The 27630-nt window shown below is 44.2% G+C and overlaps 1 protein-coding gene across 6 annotated transcripts; it reads left to right on the forward strand.

Moving 5' to 3' along the window:
• Positions 1 to 377: 377 nt before the first annotated feature.
• On the forward strand, positions 378 to 27313 carry PUF60 (poly(U) binding splicing factor 60). 6 transcript variants are annotated; one of them, XM_080582347.1, is made up of 11 exons: positions 378 to 530; positions 12693 to 12788; positions 14538 to 14627; positions 15644 to 15694; positions 19809 to 19970; positions 20392 to 20484; positions 21427 to 21640; positions 21989 to 22179; positions 25258 to 25393; positions 25874 to 26109; positions 26886 to 27313. In XM_080582347.1, exons 1-11 carry the CDS (start codon positions 504 to 506, stop codon positions 27183 to 27185), a joined length of 1596 nt encoding a protein of 531 aa, XP_080438473.1. In that variant the 5' UTR covers positions 378 to 503; the 3' UTR covers positions 27186 to 27313. The 6 variants fall into 6 exon arrangements, with proteins under 6 accessions (XP_080438473.1, XP_080438476.1, XP_080438477.1 ...); XM_080582351.1 differs by lacking the exon at positions 15644 to 15694 and adding an exon at positions 7409 to 7517 and having other exon boundaries at positions 491 to 530; XM_080582349.1 differs by lacking the exon at positions 378 to 530 and adding an exon at positions 7409 to 7517.
• The last annotated feature ends 317 nt before the right edge of the window (positions 27314 to 27630 follow it).

Genomic DNA, 27630 nt, shown 5'->3' on the forward strand with positions numbered 1-27630 from the left:
TCGGTAGCTCTCAGTCTGTGCGTTCGGCTAACGCCGACCTCCCAACACCCGGCGCTCCGGGCTCGCAGCTCCGCGGCCCGCGGCACCGACGCGGGCCCTCTCGCGACGGGCGGGACTCGGCTCCTGGCGCCTCCGGTGCGTGCAGGCGCCGCCTTCGTCCCGAGCAGCGCCAGTCCCGCCGCCGGCGGCACCAACAGCCCCTCGGCACGCCGATCGCTGGTGCGGCAGCGGCCCGGGCAGAGACCCCACCGGCCCCCCGCGGCGCTGCAGCCCCCGGGACGCGGCAGGTGGCGGCGCGGGGCTCGGCTCCGTGACAGGGACGGGGCCGTGACGAGACCCGCCGCCAGCCCCGCCGCCCCGCCCCTGGTCACGCCGCTACCCGAAACTCTCGCGAGACGTCCTCCCGCCGCTTGCCTGAGGAGCGCTCGCGAGAGCTCGCCGTTCCGCGCGCGCCCTGAAGCTCTCGCGAGGGCGCCGCGCTCCGTGCCGACGGGGTGGACAAGATGGCGGCCACGACCACCATCTCCCTGGTGAGTGGCGGCGCCGCGCCGCTGGGCGGGCGGCTCGGCCCGGCCCGGATCCCTCGGGGGGCGCCGTCCGTGCCGGCCTCCGCCCGGTGCGCCCGCGGCTCTCCCGGGCCGGCGGGGGCGGGCCGGGGCCCGGCGGCGCTGCGCGCTCGGTGCCGGCGGGCCTCCTTTCGGGCGGCGGGGCCGCGCCTCCCGCTCCCCGAGGCCGCCTTCCTCGCGCAGCGGGCGGGGCTGGGGCGCCGCGCTGCCCTCCCCGGGAGCCGCGGCCCCGGCGGAGCTCGCCGGCCGCCTCCGGCCGCAAGGAGCGCGGGGCCGGACCTGGGCAGGGCGAGCCCGGGGCTGCCCGCGGGGCCTGGGCCGGCGGCTCCGTAGGCGGGCGTGTGGCGCCCGGGGTGCGGCAGGGTTTCGTGTGCGACCCGAGTTCTCCCCGTGCTGAGGTGCGCGCAGGCCGGTTCGTACCGGTTCGTGGGATGGTTTCACAGACCTGCGTGTTTAGAAAGGTCCAGGTAGGTGGTGGGGCTTCTTGAGAGGGTTTTAGTAGGAATTTTTCTTCCGCAGAGCCTGGTAGCGTGTAGCGCTGAGGCTAAGATGTGAGCTGTGGGTTACCTTTATTGACCAGAGGGACGTGATGCCCCGTACCTGGTGGTTATTTTTATATTTGCCATTGTTTATTTCACTTACTCTTGGAAGGATCCCGACGTTATCGACTTTCATGAGAGTTCATTGTGTTTTCAGAAGGTTCTTTAGACTTCTGCTGAAGTGGCCGCTAATGTTGTAAGACACCAGAATAGTCTCATTTCAGAGACTGACTTGTTTTCTGTGCGAGTTAGTCTTAAATCGTAGAAATTAAGTAGTTCAGTAGGGCATTATTCAGCATTCCTCATCCTAGTCCTTTTTATTCTTAGTGAAATATGGAGTAGCGTATGGAATTGTGCAAAATGAAAATACGTAACCTCTTAGGTGTGAAGTTGCTAGGGAAGGTAGCCTGTAGTACAATAACTGTGGATGTTGGGAAACTGCAAAGCAGGTGGCCAGGCTCTCATGCTCCCTGCAGGTATCATCTGCTGCTAAGGGGGCTGGATGGACTGCTGGTGTGACACAGCAGGATATTTCTTAATGATTTTCTTTTCTACTCCCACCCCCCTATTGTTTTCAGTGTTTGCTGGTGGGTTTTTTTTTTTTTTGGTCACAAATCATACTAATTCTGAAGCTGCTACTTTTGAACTCTCTAAAAAGTCTCTCTTTGAACTGCAAAGGAGTTGTTTTTTATGGTCTTCCTTTTTTGGATTTGCAAATATTGGTGCTCATAATCAGGAGATAATGCAGACAACTCACACTTTGATTCCTGTCTTATCCTTGCTTGGTTAGGACTTTATTAGATTAGGGGTTTTGCCAAGTTAAAGCTGGGAATGAGCATTCAGGCTTTGAGCATGTGAGGATAAATGTGAATCCAAAGATGATCAAAATCCAAGGGAGTGTTATATTTCTTAGGATGTGTGAGGACATCCCACATTAAGGTAATGGCCATCCTTTATCTCACAGCACATTGTTTCAGCCAGTTTCTCTGGTGTCACTGTATATTTTGGTATATGCATATTTTAAAAGGACAATACACGCGTTTCAAAACTAAAATAACTTGCTAACTCTATAACACAAGCTGCTGCGTGGTTTTGCTGCATGCAAGGGAAGTGATGCGGTGGCTGGTCAAACAGAAGGCTCTAAGAGTTGCATGCTTGTTTACTGGAAATCACCAGTGCCTTAAAACATAAAAAGGAAAATAATTTTCTTTGCGTCAGGGGTTCTACTTATGTATGTGTATTGCCTATCATAAACTGATTTAATCAACACTATAAAAGAAACTTTTGAGTTACTTTTCTATGAGCCTGGTATTTGGAATGCCTATTTTTAAGAGTTGAACAGAGTATAGTAAACATTGAGTCTGATTATTTTTAATCATCTTCAAGCACCAGGCATTCAAGCTGAAACCTGTTAGCTCGCACTGTTCGTTCAGAATGGACATTCCCACTCAGAGTTATGGTCCTGCCACAGGTGAAGCATTGCACCAAGGTCGAAGGAAGCCTTAGTGAGGCTGCCGTTATTCCTGGAACCGGGAGTGAGAGTTACATTGGCTCTTCATAGAGCCGATTATTAAAATTTACCTTCAGAGCTGGTGTTACTGTAATGGGAGGCTGTATAAGCAAGGGCAAGGAGATAGCACTGGTCTGTAGGTGAGCCCTAGAAATTGGCAGCAGCAGTCTTGTGACCAAAGGAAGCACATAAATACTGTGATGTATGGGAGGCGAGGAGCAAGGTGCATATTTTTAATCTATCACCTTATTCACAGAAAGGGTGCTCGAGCACTGGAATGGGAAGTGGTGGAGTCCCCATCCTTAGAGGTATTTAAGAGATGGGCGGACATGGCACTAAGGGACATGGCTTAGTGTTGGGACTCAGTAGGTCAGGTTGAAGGTTGGACTTGGTGATCTTGAAGGTCCATTCCAGCCTAGGTGACTCTATGATTCTAATGTGCTGCTCTTTTTCAGCAGCGTTTGGCTACAGAAGAATTCAGAGTAGCTGATGTAAACTGCGTGTGTGTTGGTAAATCTGTCACTTCCATCGTGTTTTGAGAAGACTCAGATACTGGGACCAAAGAAAACTGGAAGGATTAGGTAAAGATCTTGTTAGAGCAAGAATACAAACCTTGAGATGGGAAGAAATGCCTTTCTTACTTCACTTGCTCCTAGATGAGGTGGTGTATCAGTGTTTAAGTGACAGTGTAAAAGACAGCCTTTCGGGAGCAAGCATACTGGCTTGCCAGAGTGCTGCATGCTTTTATTCATGCTGGGTTCAATGTTGGTGGTGTGAAGTTTATTTTGAACTTCGGAGCTGTTAAACGTCTTAAATAGAGCATTCGTTCTCATCAGCTTCACGCATTGAGTTAAAGCACTTCCAAGCCGTTTTTTTAATAATCCATGTGTTTTTATGTGAGTTATGCTCTGATCTTACTGGAAATAAAGTGGATCTGAACATCCAATATCACGTGTTAATTCGTCAGGATTTGTGCCACTATGTGTTTTACCTTGTGCTTAAAAAACCAACCAAACAAAAAAACCAAACCTGACACGTGGTCCTAGTGTTAATGGTCCTTAAAACGAAGAATTCAAATGTCCCAGCAATCACTTTTTGTGTGATCACTGGCATCTTTCCTGCCACATTCAATGTTAGTGCCTCTCACTCCTGTAAATCTCCTTTCCATGCTGGAAAGAAGACAGGCTGCTCTATGATACCAGCAGAAAATTGCCCTAAAGGAAGTTCAGTGCTTCTGCAGGGATTGCTTTTATCAGGACAGCTGCAGCAGTTTCTTCTTGTTGTTCAGGGACAATTTAAATCGTGATGGCTATCTAGAAAAGCTTGAGAATTAAGGACAAAGTAACTTCAATAAAGAGGAACCCAGCACAGTTCTGGAGTTCGGTAAACTTAGATTTTGCTTACAGCTAATTTTCTGAATATAATCATAGAACTGTTAAAGCTGTTGATTACAAGGAAACATACGTATTGGTACGTATGAAAGATGCGTGCTACTGCGTCGTCTTACCCGGCGTGTTGTGACACGCCCCGTTGCTCTCCTGGCTTAGATCTGCCTGCTCTTGATTCTGTTATCTGCCCAGTGTCACAGGCCACGCACCTCTGCAATACAGGCAGATTTCCGGCATGGCAGGCTCTCTTCCTCCTGCCATCATAGCTGCAACAATTTTTTTTTCCCCTTCTTGTTATTGTCCGCATGCCCAGTCAGTCAGGCTGAGCAGTGCGTGTAAGATGAAGGTGTGCAGCGCCTAATGCCTCCTGTCCCCTTGCAGGGGCACCATATAGTGCAACACCATAGAGTGGACTATTTGTGTGTGCCACCTGTGGAGACAGTGGGCAGTAAACACAGAGTTCTTATAACGGTGTAATTGATAATTAATGCAATTTTCATTTAATTTATTCAGTAATTTAGTCGGTACCTTGTTGCAGTAGAAATGGAATACATAGTTATAACTGGTTAAATAATTAACGTCTTGCTGAAGAAACTTATATTTTAAAGCATTTCAGTGTCGGAAATGTTTGGTGCCACTGCTTTTGGTAGCAGTACTGTGAGTGTTGTGTGCTGTAGCTTTGAGCACTGGTTCTTGATACAATTTCATTGCAGATGCTCCTTGAAAGCTCGGTAGTCTCCTCGCCCACTGTGGTGGTACTTCAGAATGATAAACAGTGCTTGCCATTTTGGTACTTACCTGATTTCCGTGTGTTCAGTAATGTAGTTAGACCTTTCTGCCATCACATAATATACTCGTGCAACTGCTTACCTGTCATTCTTTTTGCAGTCTTAAAATCACAGCTCTGTTAGATAATTGTCCTTTCCCGTAGGAGGCGTGCGTGTTCTCTGCTGGGGAGTTCCGTGGTAGCAAGCTTTATCAGCCAAAATTAAGTTCACTTGGGTGTTCTGTGCAGTTCAGAGCACTGATGTTGTTACCACAGGTTTCTGTGGATCTGTTTGTATTTTAATGAGGCTAAGGCAAATTTCTTGTGAATACCTCTTGTCAGGATGGTTAACTTTGAAACAGACCTGAGAACTAATTTGGGGGTGTGTGTGTTTGTGTGCCGTGACTGCCCACTCTGCCTGGCACTACGAGTGGTTGGAGCTTCCTCTGGGAGGGAGAGGAGCACCCAGCGGTGGGTCTTGTAGAACTTGTGGTGCAGGGGAACCCAGCATGCATGTTGAAGCTATATGCAAGCTCCACAGCTGCACGTACTAGCTGAAGGATTTGGAATAGAATAGTGCAGTTGGAAGGGACCCACAAAGATCAGCCAGTCCAACTGCCTGAGCACGTCAGGGCTAACCAAAGTTAAAGTGTATTACTGAGGGCATTATACAAATGCCTCTGGAACATGGACAGGCTCGGGGCATTAACTGCCCCTAGGAAGGAAGCCTGTCCTAGTGTTCAACCATCCTCACAGTAAAGATTTTTTTCCTAATGTCCAGTCTGAACCTCCCTTGACACAGCTGTGTGCCATTCCCTCACATTTTATCATTGGTTACCAGGAAGAAGAACCAACACCTCCCTCTCTGTTTCCTCTCCTCAGGAAGCTGCAGAGAGCACTGAGGTCGCCTCTTAGCCTTCTTTTCTCCAGACAGACAACCCAAGTGTCCTCACAGGACATGCCTTCCAGCCCTTTTGCCAGCTTTGTTGCCCTCTTCTCTATGATGTTAAGGACCTTAACAGCCTTTTTATATTGTGGAACCCAGAAGTGCATACAACCTTCGAGGTGATGCCAACACTAAATATCGTGAGACAATCATCTCCTTTGACCAGCTGGCTGTGCTGTGTTTATTGCACCCCAAAATGTGCTTCGCCCTCTTGGCTGCTGGAGCACTCGGCTGGCTCACGTTGAGCCCGCTGTCACCAGCACCCCCAGCTCCCTTTGTGCAGCGCCGCTCTCCAGCCACGCGTCTCCCCGCCCGGACCTGTGTCCGGCATTGTTCCAACCCAGGTGCAGAACCCAGCATTTTCTGTCGTTGAACTTCTTGCTGTTGCTGATTGACAAATTGACAACTTAATTGGACAGTTGTTGGCTTGTTGATAAGGAGGTGAGACGATGGTCAGGGAAAGCAGCCTTTGCTTTAGGAAAGGATGAATGTGTTGGCTTGTCTTAATGTCCTGTTTGTAATCGAGAGAAATCAGATCATGTGTGTCGTAGTTCATTTTAGCACTGTTGTAGATTGTCAGAAACAGCAGTTTTCTTCCTCTGAGAGTCAAATATTGAGATGCGTTGTGATTTCTGGGTTCCGTGACAGATATGTGACAGTGCAGAGCATTCTGCATGTACAGGTAACATCCAGAAGGTATTTTTTTCTCAGTTCTGATGGAGCTGAGAGTTGTTCTATCAAATGCAAGGCATCAGAAGGAATCTACCAAATGAAAAAGCATCAGAAGGAATTGTTTGGGGGTATGTAGTTCATTTGTATGCATGTGTTTTTAAGACTTTTCATGTTTTCAGAAGTTTTACTTTGGTTGAATTTGGTGCTCAGGGAGAACCGAATATGCTACTGGGCAGCATTAGTGACATTTAATTTCCTTTTTCATCTAAAGGAAAGAGTTGTTTACACAAATGTGCTTATTTAAGCACTTTGGTCATGAGATGCTATGAAGGTGACATTTTGAAAGGTTTAAATATGTGCCCATTCTCTGTGTAGTGCATCTGGTAGCGTTGACGCAAAAAACTTGTACGTGCCCTCTGCTCTCCATTCTGGTAGTACATTTGTTGCACATGCTTACAGTCATGGAAACTAGCACTGCTGTTTCTTCCATCTGAGCAAAGTGGTCTACGTGGGGGGGGTGAAAAGTAGTAGTTGCTAAAGTAATTTGGGAATAGCAGAAAGTCATAGTGCACAGAAGGACTTGCAAAGTTATGGAACTTACAGCGGAATCTGCAAATTTAAATAGTAATAAGGGGTAAAATCCTTAAATGTTTTTATATACATGAAGGAGGACTTTTTCTGAAAAGTAAGCCTACTGTGTGAATAAAAATACTGCCTCTGACAAGGCGCTCAGCTGATGCTTCTTCCAACTTCACTGCTGGCATGGGGTGTTGCAGCATGAAAACGTTCAGATCGATGCAGGTTCCCAAGCACTGGTGCAAGTAATAGAGCAAGGAGTAAACTGATTATACGGGCCAGGTATTTTTAGGTGAAGCTTCTGTTTGTTAATGACTCCTAAATATCATCAGTCCTTTTTCCACTTCTGTCTTATTTAATCTTTTGTGTTGTTTGCTTGTTATGGTTCCTAAAATAAACAAGATTCTGTATTTTTCTTTTTCTCTTGTGTGTGTTTATACTTCAGAGAAATTCTCAGCCATGTAATAAATTTCCAACGAATGTGCCTGAACTCTTGGAGTTCAAACCACCTTAAAGGGCCAAGCAACGCTCAGAAGCAATGTTCATAGCACCAGGTATACAGTTTCTATTTATTTCTATTTTAAAGGAAGCTCGCATTCTTCTGCTTCTGTTGTCAACTTCTCATGCGTTTTTCTTGTTCCCTCCTGTTTCCATGTGTTTAAATAAGGCAGTTTTCGAGGTGGCTGGTGTTAGTATAAAGCACCAACTGCACCAACAGTTACTGTTACGTTGCTGCCTAGCAGATTCACATTAATTGTGCCAAGCCTTTTCTCCTTAGTGGTATTACCCTAATGTGCCTGGAAAAAGAGAAGTGATAGTCTCAATTTCCTGTGACTGGCAATAGAGATTGGGATCATTTTATATCATCTGTTGCTTTTCAAATACTCTGGAGTAACAGAGAGGTTAGTAATCTTCCTTGAAGAAACTGTGTTAAAAGGTACGTGGTGATAAGTTTTCATTACAGCTGTACCATTGATCAGGAAAGGCATATGTATTTTTGGTCTCTTTTCAGAGAGATGTTTGATGGCAAAGAGCTTGGAACCAACCAGTTAAGTAGTGTCTGGGTCTAGCTTCTTGAATACCCTGTGACTTCTAGATCAATTTGTCGTCCTTAGTTTTGACTATTCCCTCTGTGCTGGAAGTTGGATGTTATCAACCAGTATTCAGAAGCTATGCCTTTTAGTGAGCTCAAATGTTAAAATTACATTAAATGTAGATATACGATAGTCTCTCTTTTATGAATCCTACTAAAATGTGGTCACTGGAATAGCTTTTTCTGTTGTGAATTGTTAAACTTGATATGCCTTCCATTATGTTTTACTTGTCCCATATCTCATTACTCCTACATTGCAATCACTCAATTTTTAAAGGCTGAGGGGAAACAGAAATAGCAGTAGAAAAATGTGCCTTCCCTAAGGAAACTAAGGAAGTTTCAGGTGGTGACTGTACAATAGCATGTACAGAAGATGTAAAGAAATGGGAAGGGGACCCTACAGAGCTGGGAAACAACAATTTTTTTTTTTTGGCCACTTACTTAAGAACCAGAATGACTTTTTTTTTCAGTGTTGCACAATCAGAATTCATCTTTGAGATGATACAGCCTTCCTGCATCAAACAGATCGCCATTACTGTATTGCTTTGCTGACTATTTGTTTTCAATTTGACCGTGTTTTCCGTAGGTTCGTGCCTGATGTGCTGTGCCAATAAGCGCACAGTCGAAATCCACACGAAGGTCTCCCTATTTTCTTCAAGGTTTCCTTGTTTGTTTTTTTTCCCCAGCTTTGGGACTACAACTGGACTATGCAATACTATCTTTTGATCAGTATTGTGTACTTGAGTTTCCCAGTTTGCAAGCATAAAATGGTTCCAACTATCTGTTTTGATTCGTGTATCGTTTTTTTTGTTGCACTTTGATTCTCCTTAGGTCCATGTGGGCTATTTAAAGTAGCTGTGAAGTTCAATCTATAGGGACCAGTGAAGTAATTGCAACTCTAGAACGCTGTATTCAGATGCTTGTGGAATAGGTTTTTATGTTAGGAGGGTTTATTTGGCTTCTACTTTCAATGTTCATGGTTCCTAGAAAATGCTCTCAAACACCTCATGGTAAACTTGAGACTGACAAACAGAAGTTTCAACTGATCCTATAAAATAGAGACTAAGAATGATCTAGGCTGTATATCTCTGAACATCATCAAACTCATCCTGCGGCTTTGTTTGCTTTTAAGGGAGGTGAGGTCCTACTCCTTGCCCTTAATAGCTCCTAAAGAACAAAGGCAGCATTGTAGCCTGATAGGAGGCAGATCGGTTGCTGATGGACTTGAGACAAATGGCTAATCTGGGAGAAACTGCAGTGAGTAAAGGATGTACTTAAATTTTTGCTTTCTGCTATTAACTTAGTTTTTCCCCATGGTAACTTTTATACTGATGTCATTTCACAGGCACAGGTCTGTTCAGCCTAACATGTATCTGCCACTGAACAGATAAGGTTATTTGTCCATTCTGGTATTTTAAATGGTCAGCTCTGAACACTTGAGTTGGGAGACAGGATTTAGGTGAACAACGAAGGCAGGTCCAGATTCTGCTTCTTTAGGCCAAGAAGGCAGTCCGACTCCGAAATGGGTGCCTGCAGCAATGGGACCATTGTGCTGTAGTCACACTCTTGCTTCTTCCTCCGTTGCATTGATCCTGTAGGAAAGCAGTTCCCCTATGGACGGTGTGTATATTTGAAGCAAAGTCAGACCAGTTCTGTACAAGAAATGAGCAAGATTCTGTTGGGAAAATGAACAACAGTTTATCTCATCAGAAGAAATCTCTAGTCCGATAGGACACTTCAGCCGCTGCCATGTAGACTAGAATAAAATAGTTCCTGTTGGAAGGGACCGACAAAGATCAAGTCCACCTCAGACTACTTCAGGGCCAACCCAAAGTTAAAACACATCATTAAGAGCTTTATCTAAACTTTTAAGCATGGGCAGGAATGGTGTATCAACTACCTCTCTAAGAAGCCTGTCCCAGCGACTTAACTGCCCTCTTGGCAAAGTAGTTTTTCCTGATACTTAGTCTGAACCTCCCCTGACTGTGAGCCATTAAGGTAAATGAATTGCCAGAGGATTTCAAGATAAAGAACGACTAGATAATGTGATGGCAAATGTGGTGTTTAATAGGTTAGAACATAAAAAGCAGTGTGCGCTAGGGAAAACCGGACTGACTGTATGTGCTGTGGCAGGTTGTAAGATAGCCTTTTCCTGCATGCACTAATTAGGGTTTCCTTTCTTAAAAGGAATGTGACTCCACTTTATACCCGGAGAGGAAAATAAAAGTTTAGTTAATGAGCTGACTAAGCAGCATTTAGCATCAGGCATCCCCCACGTCAGCTGTGGGAAAGGATTAGTGGCAGCCCTGCCTCAGGGGAGGAGTAGGTGCGGTCCCTCTGTAACATCAGGAGTGTTGGTGAGGGTGGCGCAGAAAGTAATACCGTGGTCGTGACTCCAGTGCATGAGCAACAGGAGCAAGTGGGCCAACAAATACAGCTGGGGATCACAGTCCTCATGGCAGGTACGTGCTGGTTGTGATACTTAAGGATTGTTTAGCTTTAGCTTCTTTAGCTTCTGATCTTACATGTTGAACTTGCAGCTACTCTAGATAAAGCAGGCTGCTTAGGATGCCTCGAATTTGGGGGGGGTGCCCTTATTTAACTCCTTTTTAGTGGGAGGACTCAAAGATTGTTACCAGATTGAGTCTGTGCCTCCACGATGTCTTCTGAGAATGCATAAGATGTTTCTTCTCTCACCTCTTCTGCTGTTTACTTGAACTTGGCATTGTTTTATTTCTAAATTTCCGTGAAAATAACAAATTATTTCCCTGTATTGAGAATAATGTGGATGTGCTCGAGCTTCACTTATATTTAGGTGGTATCTATGACTTCAGGAAAGAATCTGTCTGCTCAAAATACCTTACAGCTATTTTGTAGTTTTCTTCCCCAACAAAAGCTGAACATTCTGCTTTTATCAGTAAATAAAACAAATCAGAAAATATAAGTGAAAAACAGGACTGTCAATGAAGTTGTGTTGCTGGAGGAAACGGATAACTGGCCTGTGCTGTACTGTTACCGTGGTAGACACGGTGCAGGAACTGTGCTGGTGTTGTCCTGAGCAGTCAGATGTGCAGCACGTGGCTCTCCTCATTGAAGTGTGTGTACTTAGACCTGAAGCACTCTGCTATTACTAAGCTTAGCTGACAATTCTGTTGTCTCACGCTGAGAGTTGTAGCAGCAGGTTGTCTGTTCAGTAACGTGTGTTCCCCTTTGCCTTGTGGTATGATAAAGAAGATGCAATGAAGTGTGCAGTTTGTGTGCAGAGATGATGCAGGATCTGCTTCCAAAAGACTGCATTTTTCCTCTCTGAGGCTTCAGCTATATACAAGAATAGCTTTTTGTCCTCTGTTTTGGTATTATATTTGTAGGCTCTTGATGTTCCAGTGAATTGTGGGGTGTTTTTTTCTCTTTTTTCCTGGAGAAGACCAGTGGTCTTTAAGAAGTATTTGTGCCTGCAGGAAAACTCGCTAGCGAGTGCTGTGAGCCAGTGATCTGTTCTGAATGAATGGGAACCAAATGAGCAGGAATACTTGCTGTTCTTCTGCTAAGATGCCAACTACTTTGGTACTATTTTTTTTCCCCATGCGACAGCTTTGTTGCTGTGTCAGGAAAGCTGTTCTTGTTTTGCTGTCTGAATGGGTCTGATCCTTTTTTATTTTTTTGGTCTGTTCTTGTTAGAGTATTTAGTGGTTTTTTTTGTTTGTTTTCTTTTTAACTGGAGAACTGAGATATATCTTAACAGGCTTTTATTGATAACCTCACCTTTACTTTGACTATCAATTATGTGACTATGTTTGGGCCGCTAAAGAATTATTCCTTAAGAATACAAGTTGGTAGATGCTTACCAGAAAGACACAAGCTGTTGAATCGCTTTAACCAAAACCAGTTTGATGTATATACTTCAGAGAAACTTAGTGTTACTTAACGTGGTAGGAATAATTGAGCAGTTATTTCACAGGAAGGAACTTCAGTGTAAAGCACAAGCACGAGGCAAAGAAGTCAGTAGAATAACTAAGACCCAAAGAAGGCTAAGGTTTGTTAGTTGCATGTACATCTATGAAATCACACAGACAAAAATTAGTCCAGTGGCCCAGAAGCTTCTTTCTAGGTCTGCTCTAATGTTGGGTTTGAGTGTCTGCATGTGCAGGTAATATGCATCATACCAAGTATGGGAATGTTTATTTGTGACTCAGTACCTAGAACAGTGTGTGAAATTTGGAAAACTTTAAGAGAAGATTTTAAAAAGAGAACTTGAGAAATCAAGGCTAAAAATCCGGTATGGGAAGAGATGGAAGGAGAATATACAGTTACATTTGATAGAATTTAACTGCTGAGATGTAGGATGGAGATGATATAAGTGAAGACTGGGGTTTATTGCATTTTTCTTCACTGAAAATATGATGTTTAGGGAACTCTTTAGGTTAAGTATTCAACCTGTTCATCAATTTGTACAGTTGGTGGGATAGCTCTCCCATGGGAAGTGGCTATAATATTAAAGAACAGTTTTTCATGAGTTGCTAATAGTTGGCTAAAATTCTTCCTAAGATTCTGACAAGTGCGTTGAGTTTCTGGGAATGAAGAAATGGGTCAGATTTGTGAGAATAGCTTTTCCATGAGTGTGTTTCTGTTTTCTTAGGGTACAGAGTCCATTAAGATGGAAAATGGACAAAGCACAGCAGCTAAGCTGGGGCTTCCTCCCCTCACACCAGAACAGCAGGAAGCTCTCCAGAAAGTGAGTATACTTGACATGAACTTACATCTTAGCATTCTTTTTTGGTTGGTTGTTTGTGTTTTTTTTTTTGAAGTTCACATTTTTTCCTGATATTATTTAAAAAAAAAAAAGCTCACTTGTCAAGATTACATATGGGATAATGACTGTGATCTGTGTGGATTCACATCTTCAAAATTGTGCCCGAGAACTGTGTCTTGGTTTGGAGTTTATAGATGCTTTTTGGGGAGCACAACATGGAATTCCCTGTTGTGGTAGGGGGAGTGCTTTTCCTTAAAAGAAAAAAATAAAATCAAAATCATAAGTAATCATAACAACTTAAGAACATATTGTAATTCTGAGACACTGTGCAACTGCCATAAAGTTACTGTGAAGAGCAGACTGTACACCACAAGAAATAGGTTTCTGATATGCTCCAGCTGATCTTTTATTCTGTCCACACACAAACATCACAAAGTCTGTTTTTCCCTTATGCTCCTTTCCATGTAAAGAGACCCAGTAGCATGTGGCAAGTATTTTCAACCCCACTTGAGTCGACGTGTCTCAATCTAGACAAAATTTCAGACCAGCTCTGAGTTCTGGTTGTTGGGCCTGTTTTGTACAGCCGGTGGGGAGGTTACTGCCGACTTCTGGCCCACTTTGCTGGTGAGAGAGAGTGGTGCCTGGCTTGCTGAGGAGAGCACAACTGGGAAAAGAGGGGGAAGGAAACAAAACCAAGGAATGTGGGAATTGTGGGATAGGTGCATTACGTATTCAGTTGAGGCAAGTATAGCATTGTTCTGGGTAGGCTTCATGTGAATGTTCCCGTAATGCTGAAGCTGCTTGTGTGTGTGTTTGGCTCACAGTGTGAAACGGCCTCGTTTCCTCTGGCTTCTCCATAGCTGACAGATGTAAATCCCCTTGTCCGTTTCCAGGTTTCCGAAGCACACGTCTCAAATCCACGGTTTAGAACCTACTGTTCCCTGGCACCTCCCAAACACGTACAGCCATGGAAAGCAGGTGCCTGAGGGGTTGGCTGAATGTGTTTGTACCCTCCGCTGGGAACAGGCACGTGTGGGTATTAGGTTTCCCTTGACAAAGAGCCTCATGTTAACACCACTGGGTGTAAAGCTCAGGCATTGTCGAATTTATAGAAGACTGAACAAAAAACACAGCTCAGCTTTGTGTCCTCAGCCTAGGAATTGGAGAAAGAGAGCTGGAGCATTTTAGTGAGCAAGAGAGCAGTGGGTCCTCCAAATTTGAATAGTCCAAATATTATAAAGAAAGGGAGGGGTAGCGCACAGTCAAGAGACTGGGCATGGGGATTAGGAGCCCCCTTCCCTTTTGTAGAACCTCTTTGTCCAGATGTTCTCTGAGTGGAAAGGACTTGAAGGAGGCTATCTGTCCTGCCCTCATCCCAGCAGGTAAGGTGCTATGGTGGGATCTAAGGGGCAGAGGGAGGAAGAGGGAAAATGCTGAGTGTGTAGTGCATGCTGCTTTCCTAACGTTGTGCCTGCTGCAGATTGAGTCCATCCAATCCTCTGCTCAAGCATTATGCTGTATTTCAGGGCTCGCAACTCCAAGATGCAGACCAAGGCATTAGTAAGCTGTTTGCCGCCGGCTAATGCTCAGTGCCTTAGAGCTTAGGGCTGGAGCATCAGAAAGCACCATTGGCAGCCAGTTGTGTGGTTCTGGGGAGCTATGGTGTGAAGTCAAACGTCATTCCCTGTTCTGCGGTATTAGGCTGTGACTACAAAGTCTGTTTCTTCCTAGGCAAAGAAGTATGCGATGGAGCAGAGTATCAAGAGTGTGCTGGTGAAGCAAACCATCGCCCACCAGCAACAGCAACTCACCAACCTGCAGGTGAGAGACCTTCTGAGATGCTCATTCTGTCTTACTCTCCCCAACAAGGTGGAGTTCTTTTTGCACTTAGAACCAGAGCACAGCCCTGAGGCCTGCCCGGAGCCAGGTGAAAGCACTTCTGTTTCCACAGTGAAATTAAAGTATACAGTCCTGAGCCCTCTAAAGAAATGCCCTTTACTCACCTATACAAATTGCCCCCAGAGTTTTTTTTCCTGTTGGGGAGAAATTTTCTCACCTGTTGGCTGCCTAAATGTTTCTTGAATCACCAGAAGCCAAAGAATTTGCTGTGGGTTTCACCTTCAACTTACATTTAAGGTGGTGCCTAGGGTTACTGTGTATCCTTCCCCCATCTCTTCTGCTTGAGGGGAGGGTACACCTCTCCCTCGTGTTACCAACAGTGCGGACCCATTTCCCTCCCCTTCACCCAGGTACCCTGCCAGCCTCACTGAGAAGTTCAGTTGGCTGTTCTTGTTAACGCTGGAAGGCCTATGTGCTGGCAGAACCCTTAATAGCCATTTAAATCTCCCTTCGTTTGGAGATTTCTTGAACAGATATCACTGTCTCCTATTCAAAGTTAGGAATCCCAAAATTACAGCTTTGGGGTCTTGGATATTTTTAATGAAGTGTCACTGTGGATGTGCTTGCCACATTAAGCAGCTCTGGCCTTTCAGGGCTGTGCATGTTTCTGAGTGGCTGATCTAGTTGAGGGGCTCCTTTTTAAATGCTGGGGGTGAATCAACGACAGTGGTTGCAGAGGTTACTATTGCCTTGAGTCCCCCCTGGGAGAAGACCCTGCTTCCTGAGGCAGTGGCAGCAGCACAACTCCACCCTGACCTGGTGGGACTGGAATCTGCAGGGTCCCAGCGCTGGACAGTCCTTGGGACCAGGCAGTGAGGGGCAAGGAAGGAGAGGCCTCTCTCGCAGGTTCCCTGTGCCGCCGCTCTGCTTGAGTTTTTACAAACAGCCGTAGTATGCTCAGCTCCAACAGACTGAACTCTGTCTTTACTGTCTTTCAGATGGCAGCAGTGACAATGGGCTTTGGAGATCCTCTCTCACCTTTACAATCGGTCAATAGACATATTCACTTCTTCTTGGGCACTTTGTCTTAGTCAGGGCCTAGAGTGGGGAAGTATGTAGTGGTAATACAATGCTCTTAATTCAACCCAGCACAACCCTCCCACATACCCACCTGTTATGGACAAGCACAGCAAGCAGAGGCAAAGTGTAAACTCCCCAGAGGAACATCATGGGCTGGGTGCAGTCTGCTGTGACACTGGCAGTCGGGGTCCTGGAGTCAGTTGGCAAAGAAAGCTTTAGATTTCGAACAGTACTGAACACACCTGTGAAATTGTGGGAGCTGCATTTCTAGGGATGCTACAGTTCTGAGGTCCTGACCTAAAACTAACTGCCAAGGTAACTCACAAATGGGCAATTTCTTATGAAGCAAACTCACAGCACCAGAGGCCTGGCAGCTATGGTGCTGGGGAAGACGGGGGCACTACAGGCTTGCAGAACATATTGTAGCCCAGGTTGTAAGACTGCTCTTACTATGCATGTTTCCAGACTAGGTGAATATATCATGTTTCAAGTAAAGTTTAAAAACAAAAAAGAAGCAGGATGGAAGTAACAGAACTGCAGAACTATTCAGAGAACCTGTGTGGTCCTTTAGTGCTGGAGTTTCTAATCAGCTATCACAAAGAGCTTAATTATATGATCCATGATTCTATGATTACCTGGGATTATCAATTCCCTCCTTTTTCCAGAGATGTTGAACAATGGCCCCTGGAGAAAGTGTCCTATAATCTCCACTCTGCATGCAAAGGTTCATTTGCAAGTATTTTCCCATCTTGATGAAATGCAATGTTGAGTAGGTAAAATGCACCTGGAGGCCTGTCCTCCAAAATGAAAGATGCACTAAATCTAAAAACACCTGTTTTCCCTCCTATAACACTGTCACGGTAGGTAGCATGTCAGCAGGGGAGCCAAAATAAAATTTATGGGAATATGTAAGTTTGGATTGGAATAGAAACGTGTATCTCAACATGAATTTCTGCACAGGTGGTTTCTGAACCCTTGTGCCCAAGAAACCTCTACCAGTAAATGTACAGTTAATGTAGATGCATACTTAATAGCATTAACACCACCAATTTTGCTTTAAAAAAACCGTACAGCTTGTATTCACAGCTGGGCAATAGATGAAAAGCACATACTGATAATGTAATGGGAAATGTTCAATTTCTCATTAGCCTCAGGGGCATAGTTAGTATTGTGAATCCTTTCCCTAAGACTGTAGGCAATTGGAGGCTACTGCTGATGGGACAGAACCTAGGAGTCTTCTGAACCATTCAGCTGTGCTACAGTTGAGTATAGTTTTGGTACTCATTTCTCAGCAAATGCTTTATCCCAAAGCCCATCAGGAATGTAGGAAATGCAAACAGGCCTGTGTACAACACATTTTCCTGTTGACAAGAGTCATCGATTCCTACATGAAGGAAGTGCAGTCTGAACTTCCTATTGCAGTATCTCAGTGCCTGTGATTAAAGCTTCCTGTCTACCTAATCTGCTAAGAATTACAGCTCAAGATTCCCGTGTCAGTTCAGCAACATGAGCACAATTTCCTGGCGTTGTATTAAAACTGGAGCTAGTGGTGATGTTTTTGCATTGCCTCTTTCATTTAAAGCACCATTCCAATATGATGTTTTGGCTTCTCCTTAAAATAACCTTCATAAGCACTTATCAGCAATATTTCGTATGTACAAATATTAGCTGTTGCCTTTCCAATGAAGACTGCAGATGCCTTAAGCTCCATTTTTGTACATTGAGTAAAGGGCCAGTGGCCAGCAAAAATTATTTAATATAGCTAGTGAAAGCAATAAAATTTCTATTCATGAGTTCCTGACACTTAGTCCTGTGCTTAGTTCGCAGGTGTATATTACAGCACTTCCCCTAAATTGATGCTGATTCCTGTTAGTGATCCACATATGCCTGTAGTCATCATGGTCTACCTAAATTCTGCCTTTGTAGCTCCAGGTTTCTAATATGTTCCAGATGTAACATAAGTCTTCCTAGCTCTGCCCCACCTATTTCATTAGAATCTATGCAGCAGTGTAAGATGTGGATATCCTCCAGTAAAGGTTGCTGCCATGGGAGGGGACAAATGCCATTTTTCTTGCCACTGTTGCATTGATAAGTGAAAAGAAGGGAATGTCCTGTTTGCATATATAGACTTCAGAAGGTGGGAATTACCTCTGCCTGGTGCAGGGCTGCAGTGTCTTGTCCAAGAGCACTCCTAGTAAAACACTAAATTTTTGCCACAGTCTGTGTCACCACGGGTGAGGCACTTCACTCAGACACTTGGGTTAGAACGGTGATGGCTCTGAACCTGTAAATGGACGCACTACACAAATTGAGGGGCTGCTGATCACTGGCTTTCATGCACCAAAGCTGTGAAGGTGTTGGAGAACCTGGGAGACAACATGTCAGCTGTCCTGCGTGTACACGTGCCATAGTCCTCCCAGTCACAGCATTGCAGAGCTATTGAAAAGCAACTTATTTTTAACTGTGTGAAATATTAAACCCAGTCAAGAGGCAAGTTTAATACACTTCAGGAGCAGCAGTATGGGGTGAGAACCATTCCTGTTTATAGTATCCCTGTTGTATGGAATAATAGGAGTTGAACCTTTACAGTTTTTTTCCTCCTATGGTCAATGTCACTTGTGTTACGAGGGAGAAGGATTTCTTCAGGTACTGTTCATGTCCACGATCCTTTGACTATCACAGATGAAATGCAGTCCCTTTTGTTTTGCCATGCGAGTTGTAACGTCCCCAGACACGTCAGAGCTCATTGTGCTCATGCTTGTTGCAGCACTCTGAAGGTGGGTCTCTTGTAAAGGCCTCGATTACAGACCCCCTTAAGCAGAGGTGGTGGGGAAGGCGCAGTTTCCAGCGCTCCCTACCTTCATGCCAAGCACTGTAGTGCTGGGAAGGGAGAAAGGCATCAAGCTTAACGCTGCATTTGCCTACTCTGCAACAGTCCGTAGCCCTTACTGCCGTATGTTTGTTCCGTTTGTTCCATCTGTTCCACGCAGAACAGGAACGAAGCCCTGTGCACATCTCCAACGCACTGTAATTCAGTCTTGCTGATCATAGGGAGCTGCCTGTACAGAGCCTTTATTTCTGCCTTGGTCCCAAGACGTGCTGATAGGATATGCTGGCCAGACATGTGATTTTAGCAGGCAGCATCTTCCAAAACAATGTTTATTAGTAGTAGCAATTTTAGAATTGTAATGTGGGTGAAAAATAATTGAAGGATACTGCTTTTTTGGATACCTGCTTTAAGAAATTTCTGGATTTGTCTTGCAAACAGGTTTTCAGGCATACTTAGGAGAAAATAGCACAGAGACCTTCTCTGCACCGAAACTGATAAGGGCGGAGTCTTTGGGGGCTGCACCACTATCTGAGCCAGTAACAACAGGCAGTGATAAGTACTAGCACCACACACTTAACTAAGAAGTTTCATTTAACCATGTGATTTTTATTTTTTATTTTTATGTTTGCTTTGCTTTTGAAATGTGTGGTGGAAGTGGTGCCTAGTACTGGATCCTGTACTGCCTGGGGTGGGTGGAGGGGAGGAGGTGGTGTGTGATGCTTGAGGGGGTGGGGAGGAGGTACCCAACTCCAGATCCTTTGCTGCCTGGGAGGATGGGGTGGGGGAGGGAGTGACTAGGTGGTGCCCGATACTGGATCTCTTGCTGCCCCTTGTGGGAGGGAATGGGAGGGATTGCTGATAGCGCCTAGAATTGAGACCTTTGCTGCCTGGAGGGGGAAGCTGTCCTAGAATGAAGTTATTTCCTCCTCCTGCAAGTGTTGCTGGAGATGCGATCATGCTGGGGAGGGTTAGACCTTATCAGTGGGGTTGGAGTTAAGGCTCCTGAAGTGGCAGACCCCATCAAAGATTTGACTGCCCCAGGAGTGAGCTGTACTGCTTATCCGCTCCAGCAGTCTGTGCATTGAGCAGGAAAACACTTCTTTATTACTACGTGTACCAGGCTGTGCTGCAGCCCAGTGAGGAGCTACCTGCTGTTGGGTCATAGCTCCTGGGAGGGAAGGAGGAAGGGAAGGAGGTCCTGACATCCATGACCACCCCCTGATCTAACCAGCCAGTTCTTCTTTCCAATACAGATGGCAGCTCAGAGGCAGCGCGCCTTGGCCATCATGTGTCGTGTTTATGTGGGCTCCATATACTATGAACTTGGAGAAGATACCATTCGCCAGGCCTTTGCACCATTTGGACCTATAAAAAGCATTGATATGTCCTGGGACTCAGTTACGATGAAGCATAAGGTTGGTTAACAGGCCTTGAGTGATGTTTTTCTTCTCTCCAGGGCTTTCGTGAATATATCCAGGAGAAGAAGGAATGTTCGTCCTCGTAGAGAGAAGGCTGCTTTAGCATTTTGATTTTAAGAAATTGTTTGTATCTGCTCGCTCTGCTTATTTTTGCAGTATTTTGTTGTGGGAACCATATGCGCATGGGTCTGGTGTGCACAAAAGATGCTAAACAGCTAGCAGTCCTGTGTGCAGTAGCCTTTCTCTGCTAGGCCTCTAGGCATGAGAGACTCTGAAAACAGGTAGCCTTGAAGGAAAAGTCTTCTCAGACCACAATAGTAAGAATCTAGTATGTGGGAATTCTTGGCTCCATTAGCTGGCACTGGGGTTGACAAGATGCGACTGGTACAATTCAACAGGAGTATTCCTTCTGTCCTAGGGTTTTGCTTTTGTGGAATATGAGGTGCCTGAAGCTGCTCAGCTGGCCTTGGAGCAGATGAATTCTGTCATGTTGGGAGGAAGAAATATAAAGGTGAGTAACAGGCATGCCCTGAAAATTCCTAGTTCTCTTTACTTTGAATAAAGGTTTTGATGCCTAGAAATGCTTCCCATAGCACTGTAGCATGGAAGATAACCTAAAGCCTGTTCCAGGATAAATCTTCATTTTCAACCCACTAAGTACATAGTGTCTGTTAGTCCCTCAGTCCCTGAGGAGAACCACCCAGCGTGCTAATAAAGTCAAGAAACTCGTTCTTATAAGCTGACAGTTCCCCCTCACACACACATAGTATGGAAATTTCTTAAGCACAAAACAAAGATGATTCATGATACTTGGTGTTCTTCATATGCTGGGCCTGTGTGGATGGTAGATAAGTAGCATCAGGCGCTTTTTTTGCCTGTCAGTAGCATGAGGAATTTTAAGTACCTTGCCATACAAAAAGGAGGCGTTCAGCACAAACTGAAAAGAACAAAGGTTTGTAGCTGTGTGTTTTCAGGCAATAAGTAAGAGATGATCTCTGAAAGGTGGAACTTTGGAGATTGCAGAAAATGCTAGCTTCCTCCCTAGATTTCAAAGTGTTTTACGTCCTGCATTTATCTCTGATGCATTTCTGCAGTGTTAGGGGTTTAGGAGCCTTCAAAAGAAGGCTATAGAAACATTGTGTTTTGCTTTCAGCATTGTTTTTGCTTCTTGGAAGTTGGTCTTTGGCAGGTTAGGGAAGATAACACTTACCTAGGAGGAAGAGGGAAGGAGAGGGACAGAGTCAGTCCAGGCTGCCAGTACTTCTAGAATCATAGAGCAGGTTGTATCCCAGAGCTGAGAGTCAGCTGTTGCCCTTTGTTAATTTTGACCTTATGAGGGGTTATGTGGTTTGAAAAGGAAGTCAAGTGGTTGAGTGCTTACCTACTGTATGTCTTGGCAAGTCATGCTGCTGCTCTTCAGACCGTTTAATGGACCGTTTCCTGTTCTCTGCAGGTGGGGAGACCTAGTAATATAGGTCAGGCACAACCAATTATAGACCAGCTAGCAGAAGAGGCACGGGCTTTCAACCGCATCTATGTGGCCTCTGTTCATCAGGACCTTTCAGATGATGACATCAAGAGTGTGTTTGAGGCCTTTGGAAAGATCAAATCCTGCACGCTAGCCAGAGATCCCACGACAGGAAAACACAAAGGCTATGGTTTCATTGGTAAAATATCTATCTGATATTTGTTCTGGGGTAAGGAAGGTAGTTGGGATCATCCTCGTTGTTTTTCATTCTAGTGGAAGAATTACTTTAAACAACAGGATAGAGATAACTTTGTATTTAGAAGTCTAATTAGTAGCCAGATACTTTTACTCACCATTTACGTGGGTTGAGAGATTTTGCTATGCTTGCTGTTCTCAGCAGTGCTTATGTGATCAGAGGAGAGAGATGAGCAATCTAAGCGCTGAGGGGTTGCTTTTTTAAACAAAGATAAATCATAATTGTGCAGTAAGAGAGTTGAACTTAGGAGTAAAAAGGGTCACTTGCAAATATTCCTCCTTCTCATTGTAGAATATGAGAAAGCACAGTCTTCTCAAGATGCAGTTTCCTCTATGAACCTCTTTGACCTTGGGGGTCAATATCTCCGAGTTGGTAAAGCTGTGACTCCTCCAATGCCGCTCCTGACACCTGCTACGCCAGGGGGATTACCTCCAGCAGCAGCTGTTGCTGCAGCAGCTGCGACAGCAAAGATTACAGCACAGGTAAGACATAAGTTGCTGTGACTGAAAGAAGTGGATGTTTATTGTCACCCTGCTAAAAACAAGCATGCAAACTCTTCCAACCAGTTGTATGCTCTAGTTTGAGTGAAGGCTCCAAGCCTAGATTGTACTCTGTTTCCAGGACTTCACACGTAGAAGCTTGCCCAGGACACACTTGTGAGAGTCTGATACACCAGCATTTGGAATGGCATCTGGCCTGCCTGAGCAGAACTTTTTATTTTTTAAATGACGGGGGATAAATTAGAGAGAATTCCTTGTTGGTAGGCATACGAACAATTAGGGATGTGGTTATAACAGAGGCTAAAAGAATGCCTTAAAATACTATGTGAGTAGGCAGACAGTAGTGGGGGCAGTAATAGTTGCATGAGCAGCACTGCTGTTGAAAAGACTCTGCCTGTATAGTAAGGTGAAAGTTGGCCCATCATGGCTTTAAGCTGTCCAGAAAATAGGAAATACAGTGGGTTCAGCAGAATTGGATGTTGATGCAGGAGTCTAGCGGTTCTCAAACTTAGTTTGCTCAAAATAATAGAAGCTCCTGGCTATGACCTATAAGTGTTGATTGAGGAAAATTACCTTTCAAAGTAACCTGCTTATCTATGCCTGTATTCCTTGCCTTGGAGGGACAGGATCTCTTCCTGCATCCCTGCTGCCCAAGAAAGAAACAAGTTCTAGCACTGTTCAGTTCTTGGATGCTCTGGAGCCAGGAAAAAAAAAAAAACTGCTGAGGTGTCCAGCTTATATGTGGTACTAATATTTCTTTGAATCACAAGGTACAGGTAGAAATGGGAGGAGGAGGGAGCTGCTATTTGCGTGAAACTCTAAAGTGGTTTGCATGTCCCCAGTAGTAAGTTCACTACAATCTGGAAACCTCTGCATTTGACTAAGGAAGCAAGCTGAGGCATGGCTACGTTTTGGATCAAAATCACCTTAGGGAAGAACTATTAACTCTTCTCTTTAGGAGAGATCTCTTACAGATCTGGATAAATTTTATTATTTCTTTCTGTAAAATATGGTAGGATTTGTCACTGTGAGGAAAATTTTAGGAAAATTTTAAATTCTGTATATAGAGTATTGGTTTTGAAGGACCTCAGAGATACTCGGCAGTCTTGTTCCCTTTACTTAGACATGGTAGAGACCTAGATCACCGGTCTGATTTGCCATGATGGTAGTTTTAGATAACTAGAGAAAAGAGTAATAATTAGATCAGTTAAAAAAGGCATCTGTAGTTTATGTCCCCAGTACAGTTCCTGTATAGAAGAGCTTATTGTTAGTAAGAACATAGGCCAACGTAGTCTGTAAGGGCTTTAGTTTCATGTATTTTTTTTGTGATTCAGAGAAGTTAATTAGTATAAACTCAGTGGGATTGAAGAAATCATGGGCATGAGAGGGAAACTTTCAAGTAAGAGATGCAACTTCGGATCTGAAATGCAACTGCAGTTTGGAATTCACATGCAAGTCAAAGAAGGAGAAAGCTTTTCCACACTTAAACTAGGACAACTATGACTATGGTTGTCTTGACAGTCACAGTAAAAAAAGTCAGTCTTGCAACAGAAAATAAGAAACTAAAGTTATTAGAAAAAGTTTCTTTGGCCACTTAAGAAAAAAGTGACACAGCTCACTACCAGTGTAGTCAAAATTATGGTAGTCTTACTGTAGCACGGAATGCTTACGTAAGTATTCTTCCCCTTCGTTAGAAGCATAAGGCAAACTGGCTAATGGTACACATGGAATTACTGCAACCTTGGTGGGTTTATATCCACCAAGAGCTTATCACGTGTGGTTGTACACTTAAAACTTTTGTGGGTTTTTTTGTAATTAGTCTGTCAAGTCAGGCTATTGCTGTATGACTGAAGAATAGCAAATATGATACTTGGGTTTAAGGTAGGATAGAAAACAGATCTCTGTGGACTTTCTTCTGACACCAGTGGTAGGGAAAGATTGAAAACAAGCTTTAAGGAAGAACAAACAGCTACGTGATGTATTTAGATGTTTTAGGAAAACATCAAATGAACATAACTTTTTGTTAAGCCTACTATTGCACTTAATTAGCAAAAACATTTACTATATATTCTGTGAACAATTCAGAAGCTTATATGATCCCCATGAAAACAGAAAAGGAGAAGGATCTGAGTAACTAAATTATGAGTACAATAGCCTGGAAAACAACCAAAACAAAAGGGATCCTAGGATATATTATGCGTGTTATTTTTGATAGCTTTGTGGAAATGTTTTCGTCTAGTTAAAAGATATGGTTGAATTCTGCTCATCTAGAGTGAGAATGTTTATTTGGATTATAGCAGGTATAAAGGAATATCGTAGTTATTCAGGGAAATGGAAAACCTGATATGCAGGAGAAGACTAGAGAAAGTGACTTGGTGTAACTGTAGGAAAAAAAAGCTGAAAAGTGCATCCGATTTTTGCTCATGTACAGTCCATATGGAGACATGTAGGTAATGGGAGAAGAGGTTCAGACAATATGGACAAAAGAACGTAGTTAAAAAATGCTTCAGTTATCAAGGCTGAAAGTTTGAAGAAAAGCTCCATCGAAGGCGGCGGGTTGGGAGCTCCTGTCAATCTGTTTAAGTGGATCACATTCCTTAGCATTAGTAAAAAGCTTTGTTTGTGTAGTAGCTATTAAACATTGCCTTTTTCTTGATTGCTTTAAACAGTTGCTTGAGGAGCTCTTAAGGTCTTCTAGAGCATCAGCAGGTGGAAGCAAGTAGAGATTCCTCCTGTTCTGGAATTGCATGCATTTTGCAGATCCTGTACTGAATTCCTTGATGTTTTTCATTCAGTAACCTGCCTAGCAGCTTGAGAGGATAGATGAAATTTGAGCGTTTTTCTTCCAGTTCTTGATATCTCATAGTTTTCACATTTCTGTGGGTGGCATAAATTTTTGCTAGTTTGTTCGTTTTTTATAGTAGCCCTGGAGAGCTATCATCATCATCAGAATCTATATACTCAGTATTTTCTTAAGTGTGACAAGGGCTGAGCCTCAGCTGAACATACCCATAACACGACTTCTTGATACAGAATTAGTGCTTGTTTTTTTTGTTGTAGGAAGCAGTGGCAGGAGCTGCAGTTCTTGGCACTTTGGCTACCCCTGGTCTAGTATCTCCAGCACTGACTCTTGCCCAGCCATTAGGGGCATTGCCACAGGCAGTAATGGCAGCGCAGGCACCAGGAGTAATTACAGGTATGTTTACTCCTCATTTTGTCACTTGTGTAACTGTTACAGTGCACGGTTCTTTACAGCTTGGGTCATGATTAAGGAGAATTTGAAGCTGAAATCCTCTTCCATGCCTGACTTTGTCAAGAGCTGTTATTTGTACAGCATAGCAGGAGTTTATTTTGGTATATAATAGATACAACAGGGACATGAGATTCACAGCAGAAATGCGTAGTACCCTGAGTGAAACTGTGGATAGTTGTTACCCAATGCAAAGACCTGTTCTCTGTCTCACTTCTGGGCATATGATGAATGTGATGAATATATTGAGTGCATATATCCCATATTGTTGACCAAGTTGCTGTGTATGCCTCCCTGGTCGTTGTTTGTGTAGAGCCAATAAAACCCTATAGATTCTTTGATCCTCTTTACTACTGAGTGGTGTGTATTGAAATGTTGCGGAACATCAGTTCTCTTCTTTATGCTACGGAGTTTGTACTCTTACAGGTGTAACCCCTGCCCGACCTCCAATTCCTGTCACTATCCCCCAAGTGGGAGTTGTGAATCCTATCCTGGCCAGTCCCCCAGCGTTGGGCCTGATGGAGGTCAAAAAGGAAAAGGAAGAGGAGGAGGTATTCCAGGAGTCAGAGAGGCCAGAGATGCTGAGTGAACAGGAACACATGAGCATATCTGGCAGCAGTGCCCGTCATATGGTGATGCAGAAATTGCTTCGTAAACAGGAGGTGAGTGTAATGTGGCTACCCTGAGCTGGTTCCAGTTATTAGCAAATGAGATACCTCTCATTGTATCACTCTCTTCATGTGGTGTAGCTCTGCAGCTTTGTACGTGGTAAACTGACTCTGAAATGCCATGACCACTAAACTGTGATGTTGGGTAGAGCCATCAATGGGAAGAAAGGATGTGGTAGAGCTGGGTCTCTAACATGCAAAAACATACAGAGGCTGCACAGAGAGGTTGTGTAGTCAGTCTATCCCTGGAGATATTCAACAGCTGTGCGGGCATGGTCCCGGGCAACCTGCTCAAGGTTGCCTTGCTTGAGAACTAGGTTTGAATCAGGTGATCCTGATCATCTATCTTAAAACATCTATCGTTCTGTGATACAGAGAAGTGCTTTGTCATAAAAAGGTTTAGTGGGGGATATGTACAAAAGGCGTGTTGCAGGCACTCCGAAAAGCTCTTGTTGTTACGCTGTGGTTGATGCTTTAACTAAAGTACCTGGTCAGCCATTAAATGTCAGAGGTCTGAAAAAAAAGTTAAACTTCCTACTGTATTCAGACATAAGGAAAAATTAAACAAAAAAATCTTGAAGGTAACAAAGTAAAAAAAAATAAATAAATAAATAACTGGATAGCAACAGCACAAGAAAAATCAGATAGTTCAAGTCACCTGTGCTACAAAGATGTGTCTCAGAAGAGCTTGGTAGGTTTTTTGTTTGTTTGTATTTAACTTTAGTGTCTCAATTATATTAATGTACTTGTATTGTTCTTTCTCTCTGCAGTCCACTGTGATGGTGCTTCGCAACATGGTGGATCCAAAGGACATTGATGATGACCTAGAGGGAGAAGTGACAGAAGAGTGTGGCAAATTCGGGGCTGTAAACAGGGTCATCATCTACCAGGAGAAGCAGGGAGAAGAGGAGGATGCTGAGATCATTGTTAAGATCTTTGTGGAGTTCTCCATGGCCTCAGAGACTCACAAAGCCATTCAGGCTTTGAATGGGCGCTGGTTTGCAGGAAGAAAGGTGGTGGCAGAGGTGTATGACCAGGAGAGATTTGATAACAGTGACCTGTCAGCATGAACTCTACTTGGAGGACTTCACCCCTACCCCTTCTGCCTGTCTGTTTTTTTAGCCATGTGTAAAGAATGCTCCAGGGTGGGCGCAGATCTCTGTGATGTACTTGTAGTTTGGATAAAAGCGCAAAGAAAGCTAGTGTGTGTTTTTGTGTGTGTTAAAGGGGCTAATATCCTGCCAACCAAGTCTGGCATGAGTGTAGCCTCATCAACGTAGAAGAGTGGGGCCAGAGCCTGAAGAGAGGTTGCTGTTTTTGCTCCTGCCTTACACTGTGGTCATTTCAAAAACACTCAGGTCAAGATCCCGCTGCACCTTTGAGGGATTGGGGTAGCAATTTTCTTCAAAGATGGGCTATACACGGTTGAATGGAGGAGGGAGTCTCTAAGTATTATAACAGCACTCAAGGGTGCTGCTGAAATACTTCATGAACAACAGTGGAGGAGAGCTTGGG

The sequence above is a fragment of the Anser brachyrhynchus genome, assembly GCF_964034855.1.
Source record: "Anser brachyrhynchus genome assembly, chromosome: 2".
Lineage (NCBI taxonomy): Eukaryota > Metazoa > Chordata > Aves > Anseriformes > Anatidae > Anser > Anser brachyrhynchus.